This window comes from Anolis carolinensis, chromosome 1 (genome assembly GCF_035594765.1).
Source record: "Anolis carolinensis isolate JA03-04 chromosome 1, rAnoCar3.1.pri, whole genome shotgun sequence".
In the NCBI taxonomy this organism is placed as follows: Eukaryota; Metazoa; Chordata; class Lepidosauria; order Squamata; family Dactyloidae; genus Anolis; species Anolis carolinensis.
The window spans coordinates 92,127,465-92,144,465 of NC_085841.1; the positions used below are offsets into that span (position 1 = coordinate 92,127,465).

The following is a 17,001-nucleotide window of genomic DNA, read 5'->3' on the forward strand; positions in this document are numbered from 1 at the left end:
TAAAATATCAAGTTCAAGCTACTCTAAAATTAGTGTTAAAAGATTTATTTATAATTATTTCTGAGGATCAAATCCAGTTGTTAGACTCGACTAAAAAAAGACTGATCCATTGGGAACATGTTAAATGAACGCTTATGTAAATTTTATAGATGAGATGGCTTTAATTGGTACTAACAATTTGATTTTAGATCTGAGTCATTTCCTAGAAATGTTCTCTAGATTTATATAATATTTATTGTAATATGTACTGAACTCTCTTTTCTTTTTCACACTACTAACAGTTTCAAGATATATTTGTTAGAGCTTATTTGAATCATCTTTCTAAAAGTATGGTGGTGTTTTCAGACTGTGCTTTTGAACATGAGGAGATTATGAAGCATTAGAGGAAATTTGCTTACTGCAAGAGCTTTGTATAGTTACCTTTTTTGGACAGCACTCTGAGAATCTTGTGCTAGACGGGGGATTCTGAGAGTTAGCCTCCAAAGACAATCTTTCCTATTTTGTGGTGAAAGGAAGTCTACCTTGATATTTCCTAGCATACACCTTGTGCTGCAAGCTAGCTGCATAGTGCCAAAAATGAGGCATGACACTATCTGCCTAATCAACTAATAATGTTTGCTCTCATTTTCTGTCCATTTTCTATATTGGACTGTAACTTTACCTCTCAGTCCAGTGCCAAAATGTAATGAAAGATGATTGGGGTACAGATTACTATGGCCATGAATCATTACACAAGAAATGAGTCTAATATCAAGGAGGGAGTTTTGAGAGAGCACCTTATTCCTCATTAATCTCTTTCAGGCCCAGTGTTGTTTGATTTCAAATGTTTTCCTAATCTGAGCCCCAGTATTGACCACATCCCTCCATGGAATCTTTCCTAAAATCTGTGCCATTACTTTCTTTTCCCCAAGAAGCCTCCTAAGTATATGATTTATCCTCTAATCACTGGATCTTTTTTTGCACAAAAAGTGGAGAAATTATATTTAATATCCAAATCATGTCCTTCTGGGAACCCAATTTACATTTAAGGGAGGACTAAGTTTTTTGGTGGAATGGGAGGTAAAGTCTCAGAGTCTGCATGGATCTCATACACCACGTGTTGACCTGAATGGTCTTCAATGAGTTCCAAAAACCTGTTGTTGTCCCCTCACAGCTGGTCTTCTGGTTTCCATTAACCTGTATTTTTCATAGCTGGATTACATGAATTTTAGCTAGCCAAATTAAATGGCAGATGATATCTGCCCTATATTGGACATTCAAACAAAGGGCTGTCCTTTGATGACTGTTCTAGTTCACTTTAAAGCTGGACATCCAATACTGTGAATGTGAATAAGACAGGATATATTTTAAAATATTTAAACTACTAAATTTAAAATAAATGAGTATCTCTTTAAATTTTTCTTCCAACAGGTTTTCCAGGTAAGTCCTTTAGACTTCAGGGTTATAAAATAACTTCTCAAGTGCATTTGAGGGCTGAGTGTGGATGTACACTGGAGTGTGGTCAAGAATCTGGTGAGTGACAATCACAAGTGGTGACATATTGTTCAGGGGAATGAAATACATAAACCAGGTTGAATGACAGGACCATTAAGGAAGAACTTTCTTTCCTCCTCTACCCTTTTCCCCTTCCTCTCTTACAATGTCCTTTATTCAATGTCCTTCTTAAGAACAGCTGCAACAGTCATAAGTAATCAAGGATCTGCTAAATTGCATCTCTTGTTCACCCTAAAGAAAAATGTTAGCAGATTTTTGTTTTACAAAAGAAGTTCTTTATTCAGATTTTTCAAAACAAATGTGAAAATGGACCCTTGACACTGGTAATTTCAACTTGAGTGCCTTACAGTGCAACCTATCCAGAACAAAAACTTTAAAAATAGATTATCATATTTATTGAACACATAAACCTGATGTCAATGAGGACTGCATAGAACTACATGTGAAAAAAACCCAGGATAAAAGCATGGATCAAATGCCCTGGGAGAGGCCAACTTAACTTTCCACCTTAGAGACAAGAAGTGTAGTACAATGACCAAGCAACTAAATACATTAGTAAGCTAACCTTAATGTCATAAGTTGAGTGTCCTCTTATTTTTATAAGATGGAAGACTGTGGATATTGTACGCCACTCCCAGAGGAGAGACAAGTATCTTTGACACTGACCTAGAAAAGATTTTAATATCAAAATGTAATATTCAAATCTATATAGATCCAAGGAATTAAAGGTGCTAGGATAGATTTTTTCATAAGAATGCCTTTCAGCTATAGCCTCAAAATGTCAGCATGAGATGGGTAAAGATAGAGGTATAAACTTTAATTAAATAGCTCAGAAATCACTTACATATTTTACTTCAGCCATGCACAATCCACTGCCATCCACCCAGTTGAAAGCGAAAAGTAGTCTACAGGTCTCAAATTTAAGTCATGATGCAATGCCTAACTAATTAAGCAATGGCTAAAAATGTTCATACTTCCAGGGCATCAAGAATTTACTCAAGTTCTAAACTGCTGCTGCTGAAGTGATGAAGTCTATGACTGGCATCACCCAGAGTTTATGTCATCACCAATACTGTATTCTATGTGTCAGTAGAAATTCTATTCCATTAAGTATATGCAAACCTAAAAGTGTAAGATTAAATGGGCATGACTAATGAACAGAATTAGGAGGTTATGTATTTGGGCCTGGATTTTGCATGACTTATACTTGCTCTTCCTCCCACAGACCAAACGGTGGAGAAGTTGACCAGAATCCTATATAAGAGATACATATAGTTATGGTGATATGGTAAATTCCATCCCAACATTCCTAATCCATATTTACCAGGAAACAGCTTCTGAAATTGGTGGAGCTTTGATTGAAAAGAAACTGATTACCATTTCAACCCATTTTCATGAACAATCTCCCTTGTGACAAGCAGAAGCAGGATGCTGGTCACAATTCCTCCTCATGTTCATAGGGGGGAGCAGTGAAAATGTCAGTTAGATGCTTCCTGGTCAAGAGGGGAGCAGACCCCGTTAGTCAAAGCAGCTGCTGCCCAGTAAGATGGGATTGTAGGACTTTTATGATCCCTATATAGTGGGGCAAATTTTACATTACATAATTGAAACGGTCATAGTTATTAGTCCCTGTCTATATCTTTCAAATAAGTAGTATCCTCATACCTGTGATTTGTGCCAGTTTTTTAAATGTTTGCATCAGCTATTGACGATGGCACATGGACACACCATTCAGAAGCAATGATGCTATCACAATGTTATGGATTTGTATAATCTATAGAACAATATTTCCTATTTTATCAACGTGTTCAGGTGAAATAGGTTTAGAGTTTGAATTGATGTCTTTCCATCACAAGGACATATGTTTCTTTTTAATCTCACATGCAATCTCATCATATGTGCTGCTGGAATTGCCATACATCATGGTGAGTCTGGTGGTGCCCGGCGTCGGGCATAGGGCTTCCTCTCATTGATCTCTATGCAATACAGGAAGCCTCCTGTGTTGCTGCCATGGTGGCACACATGGTTCCTCTTTAGTTTCATGACCAAGCCCTCCCAGAAGTAGTTGTACATTGTGGGATGGGAGCTGGTGGGTTCTGTTGCAAAATTAAAGAGGAATCGCTGTTTCCATCAAAATTTACTACATCTGATGAGGTTGATGGTCTCTGTAGTGTAATCATATAGACTGACCATCAATTTATTTTATTCTTTTTTACTATATACAGTATAGTCTCACTTATCCAACATAAACGGGCCGGCAGAATGTTGGATAAGAGAACATGTTGGATAATAAGGAGAGATTAAGAAAAAGCCTATTAAACATCAAAATAGGTTATGATTTTACAAATTAAGCACCAAAACATCATGTTATACAACAAATTTGACAGAAAAGGTAGTTAATCACACATTAATGCTATGTAGTAATTACTGTATTTACAAATTTAGCACCAAAATATCGCAATGCATTGATAACATTGACTACAAAAATGCGTTGGATAATCCAGAATGTTGGATAAGTGAGACTCTACTGTATTACTATATTGTTGGATCCAAAGTATTCAGTGGAAACAAGTCCTTAGTTCTGCCTACATATCTTTATACATCTTAGTCTGTCAGAGGGATCACCAACCCCATAGTCAGTTACCCGCTATCCAGACTAACCTTTTAGTTGATTGTGTAAATTGGGGAAATTGTGTAATGATTGTTCCAGTTAATATGAACCTAAGATTCTGGATGCGGGTGTGTCTCCTCTTTCTTCCATAGTAGCTTCTTGCATTTAGAATCCACTCACCTCAAGACAGCTGTATTGTCTAGGAGGAAATCTAGATTTTTCTCACATGCTAAAGTTCTCCCCAGTAACATCTGCACTGTGTTGACTTTTGCATGGAGGCTTTTTAAAGCAGCTTTCTTATCTGTTGAACAGCTTTCGTTCTTATCTGTTGAGCTTGTGACATGTGCAAGATTATGAATGCAATTAATGTAATTTAATTACTGGTTTGGTACATTTTAAACCATCAATAACTGCCCTGTTTGCCCTATTTAAAAAGACATGTGGATGATCTGCTTCACTGTTTATTTGGATATTAACAGTTACATATTAACACTGCACTAAAGAAAGAATGGATCTATCCTTCTTCAAAATTGGTTTCTTTTAGTCCATTCCTTTTTGCTGATCAGTATACTAGATAACTTTATTAGGACTTTTCCCATCTCCATGCTCCTTTCTTTATGTGTATATGTGAGGAATCACAGAGTTGGAAGAGACCTCATGGGCCATCCAGTCCAACCCCCTGCCAAAAAGGAGGAAATCACATTCAAAGCACCCCCAACAGATGGTCATCCAGCCTCTGCTTAAAAGCCTCCAAAGGAGGAGCCTCCACCACACTCTGGGGCAGGGAGTTCCACTGCTGAATAGCCCTCACAGTTAGGAACATGCAGTCATCTGCAGAAAGAAAGAAAGGCTAAATACATTGTTAATATTTATTTGATTTGTATATTTTTATATTTTAAAAGTGATTTTAAAATCTCCAATTTTCCTTACAGTATTGAGCCTTACAGTATTGAAAACTTCAGAGTAAGATGATTCACGTGTGAAATATAAAATTACACATGTAACTCTCTGCCCCAGAGTGTGGTGGAGGCTCCTTCTTTGGAGGCTTTTAAGCAGAGGCAGGATGGCCATCTATCAGGGGTGCTTTGAATGCATTTATTTATTTATTTATTTATTTATTTGCAGCATTTATATTCCACCCTTCTCACCCCGAAGGGGACTCAGGGCAGATCACATTACACATATAGGCAAACATTCAATGCCTTTTAACATAGAACAAAGACAAGACAAACATGGCTCCGAGCGGGCCTCGAACTCATGACCTCCTGGTCAGAGTGATTCATTGCAGTGATTCATCACAGCTGCTCTCCAGCCTGCGCCACAGCCCGAGCCAATGCAATTTCCTGCTTCTTGGCAGGGGGTTGGACTGGATGGCTCATGGAGTCTCTTCCAACTCTACTATTCTATGATTCTGTGTTAAAACCAGCAACCAATGACTTAACAAGTGAAAAGAAGGAGTTGAAATACAGCATGTCTGGGTGGAAAAGGCAAGTCAAAACTTTGGCATGAGAAGGAAAATTTCTACTTTCAATAGAAATACCTAGAATACCCCTCTGTAGGACATCATCATCAATCATCACATACATAGAAAGGGACCCAAACTCTGTTGATTCTGGGGTTTATAATGGTTAGGTTAGCCATTCCCAATTTGATAACAAATGATGAAACAAATATGGGGTTTGTTTCAATATGTGTTCTGTTACTTCCAACAGTGTAGCTAACAGAATAATAATGTGGCTTTTCAAATCCTGTTGGGCAGTAAATCCCAGTAGTCTTTAGTCAGCATAACCAGTAGTGAGGAATGTTGTGAACTGTAACCCAAAAATATTTGGAAGGCACAAAGCTGCGGCATAGAACTTCCACAGGATGTACATCATACAGTATGGATGACACTATAGCTGGAACTACAGAGAGGGGGATAATGAAATCCACCCTGCAGTTCATTCTTTCTTATGATGCCTTGTGTCAGCAAAATTACTGCAAGATAGATCAAAGGAAGTCATAATTCCACTTTGTTCTGCTTTTGTCAAACCTCATCTGGACTACTGTGTACAGTTTTAAGCTTCACAATTCAAAAAAGATGTTGATAGGCTGGAATATGTCCAGAGAAAGTTGACCAAAATTATCAAAGATGTGGAAGCCAAACCCTTTGAGGAGTGTAATGGTGTGGTGACAGGGAGGTGATCCTTTTTGATCCCACCGCTGCCACCAATTGAAGAGAGCCCAATTTGTGGTACTCAACTCAGGCAGGGGAAATCCTTTGTTTAAATCCCACTGCTGCCTCCAATTGAGGAGATGTGCGCGCGTGTGAGAGGGAGGGATGGAGGATGTGTGAATGTATGACAGGGAGGATTTAGGGATAAGGAAGGATAACAGAACTGATGGGTTTAAATGAGTAGAGATGGTAACTTATATAGGAAAGTACGGTAACTTATATAGATAGGTACGGTAACTGCCACCAACGTGAGGTAACAGGCTTACAGAGAGGCAAGGAGATTGATCTTTGTGAACAATAACAAAATTCAATCTTTATTTGTACATAAGCGTATGGTTCCAATACATAAACGTTTCAGGATCTTAAGTTACAATGTAGTCTTTCTTGAATGGATATATCTTAAATAACTTCTCTTCGAACAGTAAATAAAACACCCGGTCAACTTATATCACCAGCCTTTCTCCTGAGTGACCATAAGCTACCGTCCTTAGCTGATTTCCACAGCTCCTAATCTTTCCAAAACCTAACAGCCACTGTCCACTTTTTAAACCCTCACAGCAACTGAACTTTTAAAAGGGAAATATGCTCCAACTGTCATCTTAGCCACGCCCCCTTTTTCTCCCAAGGGAAGCTGTGTTACCATGGCAACCTACCAAATGCTGCTTCCAGCTAGTTTCCGTGTTAGGCTTTTCCTTGCTAATATATAACTCTTTTTTTTTCTTTAACAACCAAATAAATAAAATCATATCAATAATCTCTGTTTAACACATAACTTCTCTACACCTCCCCCCTTAGAAAGATTATTTTTGCCTTTTCTATGCCTAGAATGGCAAAAATAATTAGTACATACATATATACATATATAACAGTATTCCTGAAATAAAACACAAAGTTAGATACAATACATAAATCATAAAATACAAACCTTCATCATTCAAGTTACCCTAGATAGTGCATCCGCTACCACGTTCTTTTTACCTGTAATATGTATAATGTCATAAACAAAATCCTGTAAGGTTAGACTCCATCTTAATAATTTATTGTTAGTTCCTTTGACTCTTCCAGGTAAAGCCGAAAACATATCTTTGTATTTATTCAAAACTCCTACTAGTTCTTTTTGTTGAGATTGGGCCAAATCAGAATTAATCTCCACCTGATCTAAGTTTTTACATAAGGTGCGATCACCTTCCCAAAAAGAAAAAGGAACAGATTCTTCTGAACTCATAAAACATACATTAACTATCTTCCAATATAGGGTTTCAACATATTTACATGGACCCTTTTCCCAATATTTAACTGTTCATCTAAGATGTCATAGTTCACTTGATTAAGTCTTTTTGTGACTTTCCAAGGTCCTGTCCAATCCATCTGGAGCTTATTAGTTTTGGTGGGTGATAAAAACAAAACTTCATCTCCAACACTGAAGAATCTTGGCTTGGCTGACATGTCATAGTAGCTCTTCTGTCTCTGCTGGGCTACGGCTAGATGTTCGTGCGCGATGTCTCTCGCCACTCTCATGGTTGACTGAAGATCGGTCAAATATTCGGCCACTGGAACTGTATCAGTTGATGGACTCGCCTCCCAGTACTCCTTAACTAGATCCAAAGGACCTCGAACCTTCCGGCCATACAAAAGTTCAAAAGGACTATAGCCCATGCTGTCTTGTGGGACAGATCTGTAAGCAAATAGCAGTTGTTGTAGCTTGATGTCCCAATCATGTGGTCTCTCTTGGCTGTATAATTTTATCATTTTTACTAGAGTCTTTTTCAGATTCTCCACCAACCCATTTGTTTGCGGGTGGTAAGCCGTAGAGGTAATATGTCTAATACCACATAACTCAAGCAGTTTTTTCATGAGTCTTGAGGTAAACTGTGTCCCTAAATCCGATATTAATTCTTTAGGATATCCATTTCTTCCCCAAATGGATAGTAACGCATTGGCAATGGTGGTAGTCTCTATATTGGTGAGAGCTACTGCCTCTGGATATCTCGTAGCATAGTCAATCATGGTTAAAATGTATCTATAACCACGTCTACTTGGCTTGCAAAGAGGTCCTATAATGTCTATTCCCACTCGATAGAATGGTTCCTCTATCACTGGCATTGGAATCAGTGGCGCCTTCACCTTTTCTCTACCAGAGCTCAATCTTTGGTAGGTATTGCATGATTGACAGAACTTTTTTATATTCTGGAACATGCCTGGCCAATAAAAGTTTCTTGCAACCCTCTTTGTAGTTTTTCTGGTTCCCAAATGTCCACCATGAGGGTTATCGTGTGCCACCCCCATAATCTGATTTCTAAACTTCTCTGGCACTACAATCTGGCTATGTACTCCTGACCTTTCTTCTGATTTCACACTTTTGCTTTCTCTATAAAGCACACCATCTTTTGTAACAAATTTATTGGGTAGTTCTTCTGCTGATTCCGGAATATTTTTGGCTTGTCTAAATAAAGGCTTCAGGGATTCATCTTCCTCCTGAGCTTGTTTAATTTCTTGCACTCCCCCTGTTTTACTAACAATTTCTATAATGGCGGAACTGGATTCTGGACCCTGTTCAGATTCTGGCTGAATAGGTAAGCACACTGCTTCCTGAATAGGGCTTCTGTTGTTATTTTCCTTCTCCTCACACAACTTTCTCCAGATCTTAACTTGTTTAGCTAGGTCATTGCCGATTAAACATTCATGAGGGATATCTGAGCTAATTGCAAAGTCCCAGATCCCCTTCCATCCATTGTATTCAATTGGGAGAGATACTACCTCAGCTGGTACAGCTGGTCCCAAACCCTTTAGATTTATCTCAGAGGTGGGCTTTTGATATTTCTGAGGTACCGATTTTGGGTGGATAACACACACCTGGGATCCTGTATCCCTCCAACCTTGTTTTTGTTGGTTCACAATAGTGATAGGCTCAAAATAATCTTCAGAAAAATCATCGGATAAAATAAATAAACATTGTTTCTCCTTAGGGACAGTCTCAGTACTGCTCAGCAACTTAGGATCACTCTTAGTAGTGTTTTCTTTAGGTTCTTTATTCATGAAGAAGGATGTTTTATCTCTTCTCAAAAGAGGACATTGATATTTCAGATGATCAACCTTCCCACATTGATAGCACCTTGCTTTTACCTCAGGTTTGGTCTGATTAATTACCTCAGGCCTCCTGTAGGCAGTGTTTTCTATGGCAGGCGTCTTTTTGTATTGTGTGTGTGTTTGATAATTATAAAATGGCGGTCTATTCTGCCTTCTCTCCACTAGACCCTCATCCTTCTTAAATCCTTCCCTCAGTGTGATTAATTGATCTGTCATGGAAGCTGCTTCATCGGCAGTTGATGGCTTTCTGTCTTGAACTAACCACCGATAATCTGAGGGCACTAATTGAAATAGTTGTTCCAACTTAATCAATTCCCTCAACTGTTGATAATTTTCCACTTCTGAGGTCCTGAGCCAACTATCAAACAACTGGGCTTGTTTTGAGGCTACTTGTGCAAAACTCTGGCTCTTTTCTTTCCTCAGAGTTCTGAACTTTAAACGATAAAACTCAGGTGTCAGTTGCAACTTCTGTTGTACCTGCTTCTTAAAGAAATTATAATCTCGGTGTGACTCTTCAGGTACATCACCATATATTTCTAACAATTTCCCACAAATTTGGGGTCTTAAATAAAGCATCCATTTTCCCTCATCAATTTCAAAATCTCTGCAGCACCCCTCAAAAGAAATCAAAAACTTTTCCACATCATCATCAGTCCTACCATTCCCTTCTTGGTTAATAATGTGTGGTTGAGACAGTGCCAATTTCTCTTTTTCCAATTCCTGTTCCCTCATTCTCAACTCTCTCTCCTTTTCCTAAGTCTGACTGGCTTTTTGTAATTCCATTCGTTTCAGTTCTATTTCTTTATCCTTCTCTAGTTGCCATTGTTTTTCCTCCCATTCTCTCTCTCTTTGCTTATCCTCCCTTTCTCTTTCTCTTTGCTTATCCTCCAATTCTAATTTTCTCAATTCAATTTTATATTTAAGGGTTTCCCTTGTCTCAGGGGTTTGCTCAGAGTCCGAACTATCTCCTTAGTATTCACTAGCCTCTCCTGCTAATTTCTTTTGTAGTCTAGTAGCCATTTTTCTTAAATTTTACCTCACGATTTCTTACTATGCGGTCTCAAGGCACTTAGTTTGAGATGTTAAACGTATCCCGCCGCTTGGCACCAATTTGTAATGGTGTGGTGACTGGGAGGTGATCCTTTTTGATCCCACCTCTGCCACCAATTGAAGAGAGCCCAATTTGTGGTACTCAACTCAGGCAGGGGAAATCCTTTGTTTAAATCCCACTGCTGCCTCCAATTGAGGAGATGTGCGTGCGTGTGACAGGGAGGGATGGAGGATGTGTGAATGTATGACAGGGAGGATTTAGGGATAAGGAAGGATAACAGAACTGATGGGTTTAAATGAGTAGAGATGGTAACTTATATAGGAAAGTACGGTAACTTATATAGATAGGTACGGTAACTGCCACCAACGTGAGGTAACAGGCTTACAGAGAGGCAAGGAGATTGATCTTTGTGAACAATAACAAAATTCAATCTTTATTTGTACATAAGCGTATGGTTCCAATACATAAACGTTTCAGGATCTTAAGTTACAATGTAGTCTTTCTTGAATGGATATATCTTAAATAACTTCTCTTCGAACAGTAAATAAAACACCCGGTCAACTTATATCACCAGCCTTTCTCCTGAGTGACCATAAGCTACCGCCCTTAGCTGATTTCCACAGCTCCTAATCTTTCCCAAACCTAACAGCCACTGTCCACCTTTTAAACCCTCACAGCAACTGAACTTTTAAAAGGGAAATATGCTCCAACTGTCATCTTAGCCACTCCCCCTTTTTCTCCCAAGGGAAGCTGTGTTACCATGGCAACCTACCAAATGCTGCTTCCAGCTAGTTTCCATGTTAGGCTTTTCCTTGCTAATATATAACTCTTTTTTTTTCTTTAACAACCAAATAAATAAAATCATATCAATAATCTCTGTTTAACACATAAATTCTCTACAAGGAGCAACTTAGGGAGCTAGGTATGTTTAGCTTGGAGAAAAGAAGATTGAGAGAGGACCTGATAGCCATGTTGAAATATTTGAAAGGATGTGCTAAGCTTGTTTTCTGATGCTCTAGACCAGTGGTTCTCAACCTTGGGTCCCCAGATGTTTTTGGCCCACAACTTCCAGAACTCCCAGCCAGTTTACCACCTGTTAGGATATCTGAGAGTTGAAGGCCAAAAACATCTGGGGACCCCAGGTTGAGAACCATTGCTGTAGAAACAGAGCAATGGGTTCAAATTGCAGGAAAAGAGATTCCACCTAAACATTAGGAGTAACTTCCTAATGGTTAAAGCTGTCTGGTAGTAGAACGTGCTACCTCAGAGTATGATGGAGTCCCCTTCTCTGGAGATTTTTAAGCAGAGGCTGTATGTCCATCTGTCAGAAATGATTGATTGTTTTTTTCTGCCAGCGGGGGGATGGAGGTCAGCAGCTCCCAGCAGTCTTCCTAGCTTAGTTCAGTCACTGCTAAGGACAAGCCTTCAGTGGTGACAGACATTGTCCAGCAGTCTGAGCAAGCTAAAGCAAATGCAGCAGAACCAGCCATCAAGGAGTTAAACATAGTTCCAGATTCAGAATGCAGAAGGGAGTGTGCAGAGTCTTGCAGGCTTGCAAGATTAGTGGAAAAACAAGCTCTCAACAAGCAACAGTTGCTATCTTAGGATAAAGATTCTCAAAATGAAGGCTTATTGTGGCAGTCAATGTTTCTCTCTGACTAGACACAGACTCTGCTATTCTTGGTTGCTGAGCTTTTTGCATCTTGACTATTGTTTATTACAGATCTGATCCTGTAAGTTTTCAGAGTTGACTCTGGTAATTGAACTTAGACTACAGCTTTGGGTTATCCTTATCAGTTATTGTTTAGACTTTATGCTTTGAGTTCAGAAGGCTGACCTTCACTTTGTTATATGACCTTCTGGTGTTTGCCTTGTGAACTGTGCCTTTGATAATGCAGCATAAACACAACAGGTCCCTATGTTAACTTCTGGAAGAAGTGCACATACAATCACTTGGAGAATCTAGGAAATGCCTAGAGAGGATGTATTTTGTTAGATGTGAGTAGATGAAACCTACTCAGTCCCATGAGTATTGTGGTTATACTTTGCTACACCCATGAAATAGAATTTTTGCATCATAATTCCATGAATATATTTTTAAAGTTCAGATGAGAAAATGGTCATTTCAAACAACAGGAAAGAAGGAATAGCTGCAATTAGCACCAGAAAAGGAGGGAATGAGTGGACATAGGGCCTCATCAGTGTCCCGTTTGCCTGGCCTTCGCAACAAAAGAGAGGTGCAGCGGGGCAATCCATTGCTCCACACAGAGCTCCCTCTTGGCGACACTTTCCCCATCACATGGGGGAAGTGTCACCCTCCTGGAGAGGCCCTGTGTTGGCTCCATTTGAACCAGCAAAACACGGAAGTCTCCCGTATTCTGGGGGAAGTGTCAAATGACACTTCTACCCCAGGTGGGGGTTGGAGCCTCTGCCAGAATGTGATGGCCAGCATGGGGATCCATCCTGAAGATGAAGTGAAAGTATCCTGATTTCAGTAAGTATGATGAGGTCCATAGAGGTGACAGTAACTGACAAAGCTCAATGTACTATATTGCAAGGTGCTATAACTTTCTGACATATGTTGATAAAGAAGATCCCAGCAATATTGTGGAAACTGACAAACAAATGAAGCAGCCTTATACAAAGTCAGATCATTTCTCCACATAGCCCAATATTGTTCAGGAATGATGATAGTGGAAGAAAATCAGCTTACATTTTCACATGAAGGGAACCAAATTCAAAATGTGGTTGAGAACCCATACAATTTGGAGTTTGATAGTGCTTGCAAAATAAATATGCTTGAAAACATCAGCATATTTTTAAAAGAAACTATGAATATTTCAAAACTACATAAATGTGCTTTAGTAACTGAGTGTAAAATTCATTCATTTGAAAAATGGGAGGAAAAATGAGTGATACTAAATGACAATAATAATAATCACCTCCCTGCAGTAAAGAACTGGTGGGATCACAAACCTGCAAAGGTTGTGGAAAATGAACATGCAAAGATACTGTGGGACTTCTGAATCCAGACTGACAAAGTTCTGGAACACAACACACCAGACATCACAGTTGTGGAAAAGAAAAAGGTTTGGATCATTGATGTTGCCATCCCAGGTGACAGTCGCATTGACAAAAAACAACAGGAAAAACTCAGCCGCTATCAACCTCAAGATTGAACTTCAAAGACTCTGGCAGAAACCAGTGCAGGTGGTCCTGGTGGTGATGGGCACACTGGGTGCCGTGCCAAAAGATCTCAGCCGGCATTTGGAAACAATAGACATTGACAAAATCACGATCTGCCACCTGCAAAAGGCCACACTACTGGGATCTACACGCATCATACGAAAATACATTACACAGTCCTAGACACTTGGGAAGTGTTCGACTTGTGATTTTGTGATATGAAATCCAGCATGTCTATCTTGTTTGCTGTGTCATACGATAAAATAATAATAATAATAATAATAATAATAATAATAATAATAATAATAATATGATGATGATGATGATGATGATTATGGTAATGTATGTATTTATGTCTCATCTGTCTGTCTGCCTGACACCCTATGGAGGAGATTTTAACTGAATATGGCAGTAGGACTAAAAAAATCCTACTGAGGGGGAAGAGGGGAGAGATTGACACCTTTTCTACACAGCCCAAATAACGTAGACTCACCTCTCAGTTGCTGCGGGGACTCCAGGTGATGCACAATTGGATTCACAAAAGAAGTGCTGCATCCAGCTATGAATGTTGCTCAAGGGAAAATGACATTTATTCTGAAGCTTCCAAGAAGTTCCAATGTGACCCCAGAAATTTGGAGGTGTGGACACCATGATCAGGCTGGATCAAATCCACTGTAAACAAATGTATTCACTTCTGCAAAGTTTGCCACAAGCACCTCCCCGGCAGAGGCTTGATTGCAAGCCTTGATTGTTTCTAGTGAGGTCACACCATGATGCCCAGTCAGAAAATGTAAGATCACCAGTATGATTATGGCAAGTAGTTGCTTGCAGCTGGTGGCCCCAATCTCCCCTCAGTGTTGTCAGCTATCTGGATGGTTAAAGGGTTTCAGGGATACTCTTAGGCTGCATCATGGCAGCCCTGGAGCAGTTGACCCCAGATTAATTAGGTCAGTGTAGAATCATAGAGTTTGATGAGACCATTTGGACCACCCACTCCAATGGTCCATTGATAGCTTTCCCCACACATATGTTCTATAATCAAAGGCAAAGGTTTTTGCCCAGCTCTGTTGAGATACTGTTGAGAACTTTAAGATGACAAGGGATGAGCATGGAATCAGCTGATTGTCAAGCATGTAATAATTGCTTCCTGCTTTCTGTTCATCATTGTATTACAAATTGTTTACATTTTTATTGTGCTTTCAGCTCTACTTATTTTATATTACATTACTGTTCAGTTGATCCTGTACTCCATAATATCTGTGAGACTGTAAAGCATCCTTCAGGACTCTAGCCATACCAGTCATTTTGCTATTTTTAATTAAAAGCACAATGAAACAAGAATTCAAGTACACTTGAAACTCAAAGAAGTGAATGGTATCTTTCTGCCTGCTCCCATGCAATTACTCTTAAAATGTACACTTATCTTGTACTACCCAGCTTGCCAATATTCTTAATATGCAAGCTCACAGAATTAAGGATTAAGATGGGTGAATAAAATGCAACCTCAGTTTGATCCAGCAGGGACAGCCACTGAAAGAGAAGCAGAGGGTGAGATGATTTTTAATAGGGTGCAATTTACCTAAGTTGATTTTCTTCTTTAGCACTTTATAGCTGACTTCACAGGGTCCTCCCCGGTCCAAATAAGGCCCGGAAAGAATGTGGCAAGGGTGTGCTAAGAATACATTTGAGCTTGGTTGGATAAGATTACCATCAAGTTTAAATTCCATATTTTTTATCTAGACCTCAAGAAAAAAGACAACCTTGTCATATTAAAGATACTACATGAGCTTTATCAGTTTTTTTCTAGTTTCTTTTGTGTTGTTATTCTTTTTACCTGCTTTACTGTGTCTGTTAGATCTTGACGCTTTAAAAAAAGTCTCTGTGTGTGCTGCTTGGGATGCCAAAAAAGTCATGCTGAGAGCCCTGGCTATTTTTGTTAGAAGCTGATACTTTAGTTGGAGCTGTGAGCATTGCCTTGGGAAAGGGGTTAGTTCCTTGAGAGGTGGGAAGGGCAGGCAGGACAGGGCTTCGCAGAGAAGATAGCTCAAAAGAAGGGGGGAAAGGAGGAAAAGACCACCAAAGAAAGTCACAACTATAGAGGACTTCCCACCATTTAATTTGCTGCCTCCTGTCCGGGCCAGCACTGACCCTGTCACAGCCTGCCAATATATCTGGGCCCTTTCACCAGTGTGTGCCATACCATCACCATTATGACTGAGATTACAGCAGAAGGTACTGTAACAATCTTGATCGTGTAATTGTCTGGAAAAATATTTCTTACTTGGTATTTCTAGAAGCCTCTTAGTGTGATCTGCAGATTGTAGAGGGAATTTCCATTTTGCTATAGGGTAGGTTTTCAGGAGAGAAGCTGATCTTCTGCTGCAGCTGGAATTTGTACTAGTTAGTAAAGCTTGATCATCAGGCACCTCTAAAAATAGCTTTGATCATTTAACCTCAGCAATGCTAGCTTAAAGAGAAAGGGGGATGGGGGAGAGTCTGAAGAGAGAAGTGTAAGGATAAATTATGGTATCTAAAAAGTTTGTTAATAGAGTTTGTTAGCTTATTCAACATGTATGCAGAAAAAAGTGTTTTGTAGGGGTGAAACTCAAGCATGAATAGGATTTCTCCTCCTTTGAAACAGCTTTCACCTGTTGAAGATCTTTTTAGAATTCTCTTTACATTGTTTTTCTCATTTCTGTTTTCAGATACAGCTTTCAATTTTGTACATTCTTTTTTATTAAAAAATTAAAGCACTATTCGTGATTTTAAAAAAAATACACAAAAAGCAACGTAATGGTTTTCTCCATAAAAATATCATAAGCTTTTATTATTGGTGGTACTAGAGGTAGAGGTCTTAAAATAATTTGTGTCTTGGGATAAACTGGAGAATGCAGGCTACACAGACTTTCAATCTACCCTGTAACAATTCACATGGTTTTGGATTGTGTCTAGGACCAGGGCCGTAGCCAGAAAAAATGGGGGTGGGGTCGAAACTTTTTCTTTAGCGAATCATGAAGAGTCATCCCATAATGCAAAATAAATTAGAAATCAGGCTCCATTGATAAATTTTAGTGTACACTCAAAATAGATAAATGCCAGTGGACACTCAGGGGGATTTGGTTAACCAGTTAAAATTCATGAGTAAACCAGGTTTTTAAAAAAACACCTAAACTTTTTTTTGGGGGGGGGGGGAACAGCCCTGCCTAGGATTGTTTCTAGGATTGATGGAAACAAGAAATTTCCTCTAGTGGCAGGAGGTGTAGACAGAGCTGAGCCAGGGTTATTCACAAGTGCAGTATTTTAAAGATCTATTTTAAGATGTATTTGAATCACAGATGACAAGCATGAAATCAAGCT

The 17,001-nt window shown here is 39.1% G+C and overlaps 1 protein-coding gene across 12 annotated transcripts in view; it reads left to right on the plus strand.

Annotated features, from left to right (window-relative positions):
• The first annotated feature begins 15,582 nt into the window (after positions 1–15,582).
• The window catches only part of trdn (triadin), a 303,322-nt gene continuing 301,903 nt past the window's right edge, over positions 15,583–17,001 (plus strand). For 8 of the 12 annotated variants that reach the window (XM_062979180.1, XM_062979220.1, XM_062979204.1 and 5 more), the window contains exon 1: positions 15,583–15,876. In XM_062979180.1, coding sequence (XP_062835250.1) covers positions 15,855–15,876 — 22 coding nt within the window. In that variant the 5' untranslated portion in view covers positions 15,583–15,854. The remainder of the gene's footprint in view (positions 15,877–17,001) is intronic. The other 4 variants (XM_062979210.1, XM_062979219.1, XM_062979235.1 and 1 more) reach the window with 1 other exon arrangement.